This window comes from Schistosoma mansoni, chromosome 6 (assembly GCF_000237925.1).
Source record: "Schistosoma mansoni strain Puerto Rico chromosome 6, complete genome".
Taxonomy (NCBI): domain Eukaryota; kingdom Metazoa; phylum Platyhelminthes; class Trematoda; order Strigeidida; family Schistosomatidae; genus Schistosoma; species Schistosoma mansoni.
The window spans coordinates 12,959,123-12,967,297 of NC_031500.1; the positions used below are offsets into that span (position 1 = coordinate 12,959,123).

The following is an 8,175-nucleotide window of genomic DNA, read 5'->3' on the forward strand; positions in this document are numbered from 1 at the left end:
TGATTATACAGCATTTGTAGTTCCATTAAGATTTTTCCTCATATCCAGTATGTTGAAGCTATTTCATACGATTAAGATTTAGATAGACGGACAAAAATTGCGGGATTTTAATGTTCTCGATTGTTTTAGTAATGTTCTATGGTATCCTCTTTTTAATACTCACTGGGTAACAGCTTAAAATGTTGTCGTCCAGCTAAATCACTTCATACGAATTACTGATTCTTTTAAAAGATTCATCTTATGTAGCAAAGATTATCGTAGATCATGTCTAGTAAATACAAATTGTTAACTTAGATTATTTACTTTACCTTGTCTACTTATAGTTTTCTGTACTAAAATTTCCGTATTCTATTTTAGTGTTATTCAAATGAAGATCGTAATCATATGTCTCAATCGATTTCACCGTCTGTTATTACCACTACTAACCCTACTCCAAACAATTATCTACCCAGTAATAATTCTATGGCTTCATCTATTCTAAATAATGGTAATATTCATTTAAATCAGATTAAATGCAATAATAAAACTACCTGTACAGAAAATGTCAATATGTCTAGTTTATCCTACTCATCATCTCCTGCTAATCCGAAATTAAATACCAATAATATCAATGATAATAAAAGTTTGTTTATTACACCCGAAACATCATCATCATCATATCCTATGGTTAACCCTCAACCATTATTAAAAATGTCGACTAATTCACCTCGACAAGTTTTACCTGAAATCAAAGAAGGAAAGTTCAAAATAAAATTAACTGATGAACTACCTAGAATGAATTCATACTGTAATGATCAACTTATTACATCATCTAGTAATCTATTGTCATCGGATTCAGTTTATTTACCTTTAAATGTATCAAATACCACCAATAACATAGAAGAGACATTTGAAACAGGATATAAGGCAAAAAGTCATTCGAATGCAGTTCATCATATGATAAGTGATGCCAAAGACTGGCAAAGTATTAATAAAAAGTTATCATTGAAATTATCACCTAGTGATAGTTTATTATCTTCTGGGAATTTTATTCCTTTACATCAGTAAGTATTTTATTTTTCGTTCAATATTTAGGCAAAGATCGAGTGTAGATGTGTGTGTATTTGTGTCAAATCACTCAATCAATCAGTCAATTATCATTAAAGTAGGTTCTGGGACATATGTATATATTAGCCCGTTGCCATAGTACTTTAGGATGACATGATGAAATCAACTAGATGTGTAGCCAAAAAGATCTGAATAATCTAGTGGCAGCGACAATGATAAAAACTTACTGGAGATTATTAAGAAGGTTCAAGGAGACAGAGTGGAAGAATGTATATGAAAGTACTAAAACTGAACATTGATAGGAAGATAAAGGGTAAATTCATCTACGTCATCACAAATTGATTTTGAGACATATCACCAAAGTCTCCACCCGCTGATTGCGGTTGTCACGCGGACACCAACCAAGTAGTTTGAATCTAATAGCATGTCTCAGTTCAATAGTCAATCACATCACTACCAAATTTTTATTTATCCCATAAAATCCTGGAAGTGATACTTATAGCTGTGTGCCTAAAGATGGTTCGGCTTATTGGATTGAATTATTAAAAAAATCAGTTCTAAGATAATTTGCATTGACTGAATCAACTTGCCAACATCGGTTATTAGCTTGATATTTGTTTCTTTTGCATATTATATTCTGTCCCTTCATATTCTAATTATTGTACATCGATCAGTCCATAAGCGATGACCAATGATATGCTTGTTTAGTCACTAATGCTGGTCGAATTCTATCTGTTTGTTTACAATATGACCTCTACTTTAAATGACTCATTATCGCCTGCAGCTCTCACAGGTCATTCACAGCTCAAATAATTCAGTGATAACGTCTCAAACTATGTAGTTGAGTGAATGACGTTCGAAAACATCAATTGCCCCAATGTCATAGGCGAATCTTGCTGATAAGTCCTACTAAGATGACTACGTCCGAATATCTAATGTCCCATAGCTTTGTTGATGAGATTTGTTTTAACTTAACAACCAAGTTCTATTGATTATTCACTTTTTACTAGCTGCGTGAAATAAGTGTGAATCAACCACTGAATAGATGTACTCCTTAATAATGTTACTCAGATGCTGGAATGAAAATTAGTCAGAAAGTAAACGAATTATAACTTTGGCAACTACCATATCCTATATATATATTGAGGTTTTTAATCCTGGATATTACTTAGCGATATCTAACTAAATTACATCTTAGATTCCTTCTACATGTTCAAGATTTTTCTTCATTTTTTTTCTTCAGATCAATGTATTCTAAATCGCCAAGACCTTCAAATTCTTTGACAAATTCTATACATAGCATAAAGTCTAAAGAAGATATAAAATTTGAAACATTAGGTTTTATAAATGGTGTACATTTAATTCATGATGGTGAAGAAAACGAAGAAGATGATGATAATAATGATGATAATATCGATGATGATGATGAAGATGTCATAACAACAGAAACAACAGTTCAAAGTAGTAGATTCATTGAACTTATAGATAAACCAAACGGTGATGAACAATTCAAAGAGGATGATATTATTACCCTTAATAATAATAATCATGACAATGATAATAGTAATCATAATATTGATGAAAAGGATATACTACTTAAAGAAGTCTCAGATGATATGGATTTAAATTGTCTGATTAATTTAAAACATAAGATTAATACACAATCTATGAAAGTTCATAAGTCCATTACAAAAGATCAACAAAAGGAAAATTTTGATAATAACATTAAGCAGTGAGTTTTTGTTGTTGTTGTTGATATTTCATTGGTTTTGTGATAATGTTGTAGTGAACAGAATACGACTGAGGACAATCGAATGTATTTAAGCACAAATTACTAACTATCTTACTAAGATGGATAGTGGCTAGCAGTGGAATCCAGTTTGACGCGCGTTTCTTCCTATTTGGGACTCGTCAGCTGGATGTACCTGCATATCAGAGTTGATGTTCACTCTGGGACTCGAACCCAGTACCTTTCGCTTCAAACACCATCGCACAGTATGCACATATGCCAATTAGAGAATGACCAGTTGCAGTCCTAACACGTCAATGGGAAGATTCAAACAAACAATACTAAGTGAATTTATCTTACTAAGATCTGATAACCATACAACAAACAATTAATTTGCAAAATAACAATCAATTGTCTCAATCTTCACTGTTCCTTCTATAAATATCAATCCATCTTCTCTAATTCCATTGTTTATGCATTTTCCTACCAACTGCACTTCATTTCAATTCTTTCCTTATCGATCTTCTGCCAAAATATATTCTATGTCTGACCATCACCATATACTACTTATGTGGATGCAAGCGACCCACATCACAAGAGGACCAATAAGAACTTAGCTTATAAGCGCTAGGTAGCTTATAAGTAGCTTATAAAGATATAAGTAGACCACACCACAATTTTACTCGAATTAATGAACTAAAGTTTCAAAACAAAAAAAATTTGAATAACATAATAAGAAGATGAAAAGATTATCAAACCTACGTGATACATTAACACAATATAATCTGGATTATACACATAGTTGCTAAGACTCAAGCACAGATAGTTTTATGTATTCAACATTGAATCACACATTAAGTGTAATTACTATCGATTTAATAAATTGTCTAGGAAAACTGAGTTGATTAATAGGTAGGTTCTTAGTTTAAATCATGAGTCAATTGAAGCTAGACCACTATGCAAAACCTGGAAGCACTGGACGGCCGTTTCATCCTATTATGGGACTCCTCAGCAGTGCGCATCCACGATAGGACGAAACGGCCGTCCAGTGCTTCCAGGTTTTCCATAGTGGTCTAGCTTCAATTGACTCATGATTTCAACTATGAAAATACTGAAATCTCCACAAAACCCCTTCTGATAATAGGTAGGTTTCAGAGAATCTACCTAAGAGAATTGAAAAACTCTTATTTCAAACTAATGGGTTTATGTTGGTTATACGATTCTGAGGGAAAAATGGTATATTAACCTGTTGTTGGTCATAGGCTACCATGGGACCGCATAAACTAACGTTGCTCCACTGCTCTATGGATTAGACTTCTAGGTTTAAAGGCTTGGGGAGTGGCTCCATAAGAAAATCACCTGATTCGGTTTGGGTGCCAGGACGGTATCTCATGGCCCTCACACAAACCAAATGATTTATGTGTCACCTTCCTGTACCAATGCTTACGTGTTTAAATAAGTAAATAAATATGTAGTTCAAACCAGCGGTATTTTCGACGATATAGACATTTTTATTGTACAGCTTGTCGATACTTCTCATCGTATTTCTAATGAACAACTGCAAAATTCTAATCAATATATCTCTTAAGAATTCACTTATTTGTAAGTGTCAGTAAAGTTTGATAAAGCAGAAATTTCTGTTATATTATCATTCAACACTTTTCAATTTGAATTGACCAATCATCATTTCGTATGTTTTCACTTCCCCACTTATCTGTTTGTTTGTTGTCATGTGAGTTTTATTTTATTGACATATCATAGTAATCTATGATATTTTGAATTATTAGAATGAAAGGGTATGAAGATTGTTGAGTTTTTTAGTTTATACCATGAACTGACCTTAGTTAGACAATCATTGAAAATCAGAAATTACTGGTTATCTGTTTCGTCCTAGTTGTGAATCTGCTCTATTAAAGAGTTCCGTACTAGATTAAAGCATCGTCTCAGTGATTTTTGGTTGTTTTTAGCATCTATTACTATGTCAGTTCCACATAGATTATTCTAGTTTCCGGATAGACCAATCAATTTTTATTCTTTTTGATTCACATTTTGACCTTGTCAATTTATTCGTTTATTAACCTTGACTTTTTTTTAAATATGAGTACATGTGTGCTCATCGCTTATCCTATTCATTTACATGTCTCCAACTTATCTTTTTTTGTATGGCTACATACATTAAGTCACGCTTTATCAAACTGGGTTGGTATGTTTGTTTTTTTATAGTCTGCTTCCTCGTTTCGTTTCTTTAATTGTTGGTCTGGGTTGACGAGTGTATGAAATATACGTATCCAAAATCCGTTCTCATATTTCACTTATTCTATTATTCTCTAACGTGAATTAGGTCAATAATTAAATATTAGCATCTCTTTTAGATTAGCATCATCATACGATCAAACCAGAGTTCGATCCACGGGCTACAAACATGTAACCTAGTCCAGTCTCTGTTTTAAACTTCATCGGCTGGTATATTTAAAATATTAGTCATTCTATCGTTGAGATGTTCATACTTCTGATATTTCCTTATTGATAGCGTTCTTTTTAAATGAACCGAATATTTTTAATATAGACAAATGAAATAACGATGGGATTAATTTATTTTTAGTACAATATAGAATTCTCAGGACAAAGTATTTCAACAAGTTTCAGTTTCTTATTTTTTGATTGATCCTGACGATAAATATTGATTGATCACTAATTAGATGTTAGCAGTTTAAGAATCAACATCTGAATGCTGTACATTCTTTTCGATGTATATTCCCAGTAACCAAAACGTCTCTGATTGTTGTCTTTCCCACCTTGTACAGCGAAAGGTTGTGAACGTTTCACAAACGCAGATGAATAGGTTGTGCAATTAATTAATATAATGATCTGTTGAAACCAACAAAATATAGATAACTAGATGGCAGGCCTCCTTTTGCTTCCACTTCAAGCAATTTCAAAGGTTTTGTTAATTTTCGTATATTTACGTATTGACCAATATGAACACAGATAGTTATGCTCATCAACCATTTGATCCATCGTTCCCAACCATTGATACTGATAATCACAAGGACCCTTAATCCAAGTATTCTCTATCTACAAATAGGGTTAAATTCAATGTTTAATAATTTTCATCTTATTTTTTTAATTTTATACTTTAACAGACAGTCAGGAGAATCGGTCGAAGTAAATGAAGATTCTAAATTAGTCGTTAACAATGAGGTTAATGATAATAATCTAGTAGAATCGAATTCAGTAGCCAGTAGGTTTGATTTTTTAAATGTTTTGATTAAAATATAGTTTATATTGTTTAATTTAGTAACAAGATAACTAATTTTTAATATTTAACTTGTTTCATTAAACTCACTTCTAAGAATTCCCATACTCAATCAGTTGTAACCAATGTAGAGTCTGGTGAATATGTTTGTTGGCCCAATTCACCACATTACATTAATAGAACGAATTGAAATTAATTAGATGAATACTAAAGGGATCTAAATCATGTAGTAGAGAGATCATGCAAAAGACTGAACACTGAGAATATAGTTTGAGAAGACAATTAAGCAGTTTGCATGAAAGAATATTAGAACTCAAGATTTAGATCAATATGTGCTACGTCCTTGGTCTGTCTACCTAATAATATACAGGAGGAAACTTATCTAGGTTAAGGTCTTGATATGATAGGCTAAGTGGTTTAACCCTGAGGTCAGAAATGCATGAGTCCGAATGGAGACTAATGTCCTTGGGTAGAGACGGAAACTATCCCATCACCTAATTGGTTGACAAGCGAGAGAGAGCACACTACTTGATTTATTCCTGATTTTCATTGCAGAGTAGTGTAAAAAGATACATGGATAAATAAATAACACACGACCACAAAGCATAAACAATTAGAATAATACAGTTGTGTCCAAAACTGAACATTAGGGCAGAAAAATACAATACAAAAGGTTACGTTTAAATTACAACAGCTTTAAAACAGAAAGGATATGGCAGTGAATCATACATCAAACGAAAGCTCATAGTTTATAGAATAGACTAGGGAGAAAACTTAATGCTAGTATTTTAAAAACTCTGAATTAAGGGAAATGATATCTTTAAAAGTAGCTTCCATTGTTTGTCATGTCTTCTTTATTTCTAAGTTCACATCAATATAAAATATAAGTGTACATGTACTACTGTCACTGCTGATGAGCCATGCCGTTCAACGCCATTATTTACTGATTGTATTTGTCTCGTGCACCATAATCACGTAATCTGCGTCTAACAACCTTTATTATCCGAGGACTTATTTTGGTTAACTTTTTCCAACTTACCTATATTTCAGTTAATCTAATATTTCTAGGTAGGATATTGTTAAGAATATGTAATGTATGTCCTAATCTGGTTCTTACCTTCGGTTATCTACTCGAATAACTGAACTGCCTTGTATTCAACTGGTGCAGATAATGAAATAAATTTTACTGTTTTCGATTTATTTAAACTAATTAAATATGTATATTATTCATTTAATACACTAATATTTTTTTTAATGAAAAATCTATTTCTAATCGAAACATGATAATCATAGTCAGGCTAGGCACAGAGTATTAGGGGATGATGGTAAATCAGTTGATGAGGTTGTGAATCTTCATAGGCTGAGATGGTTGTGCCATGTATTGCGCATGCCCAACCACTGACTACCACGGAGCGCAATAGCATTGTAGATGAATAAAAGAAAGTTAGCGGTGGCCAAACCAAAACATGGCATCAGTCCATAAAGTCACTAACTTCTCGTCTGAGCTATGTTGGTAGATGCTGGGAATCCTGCTTAACCTAGTTATTATTATTATTATTATTTAAACACATGGTACAAGGAAGCACCAGATATATATGCACCGCACAAATCTCATTCGATTTGTGTGAGGGATGTGATACTGCCCAGGTGCCCAAACCGAAACAGGCGGTTTTCCAAGGAGGTCACACCCGGAGACTTCAACCCAAAGGACTGATACACAATGCAGTGGAGCGTCGTGAGGAGATGCAGTCCCATGTTAGTCGGTGACCAAAGATTGATTCATACGCCATTTGTTCCTTCAGGATCCTGGAGCCCATGTGCACCATTGGTTTCGAATCAGGGTTTTCCAACTCCCCTAGGTGGATCCTCCACATCCACCAACCCGGTAAAAGCGCCGGACATTCACTTTTCGTCCTCTCGATCCCGTAAACAACACCCTTGTCACGAGAAGGCAATGAGTGGGACTTCCCTGTCAGAGTCTACATACGCGTGGCCGTGTGAGATCATTTGGAGAGGTAGAGCGGACTCTGTCCACTCTTAGCCGTACTAGGGCATTTTGGGGCATTTATCTGATGTACTGAGAATATGGTTTTAATTTGAAGTAAATCCAACGTTTCGCCTGGCAATCTGGTCCAAGCTTTTT

General features: G+C 33.7%; 1 protein-coding gene across 1 annotated transcript in view; it reads left to right on the forward strand.

Moving 5' to 3' along the window:
• The window catches only part of Smp_141540 (putative thymidine kinase), a gene marked incomplete at both ends in the record, with an annotated part of 52,979 nt that overhangs the window by 34,523 nt on the left and 10,281 nt on the right, over positions 1 to 8,175 (forward strand). The window contains 2 exons of the mRNA XM_018798307.1: positions 358 to 1,043; positions 2,291 to 2,397. Coding sequence (XP_018653262.1) covers positions 358 to 1,043; positions 2,291 to 2,397 — 793 coding nt within the window. The remainder of the gene's footprint in view (positions 1 to 357; positions 1,044 to 2,290; positions 2,398 to 8,175) is intronic.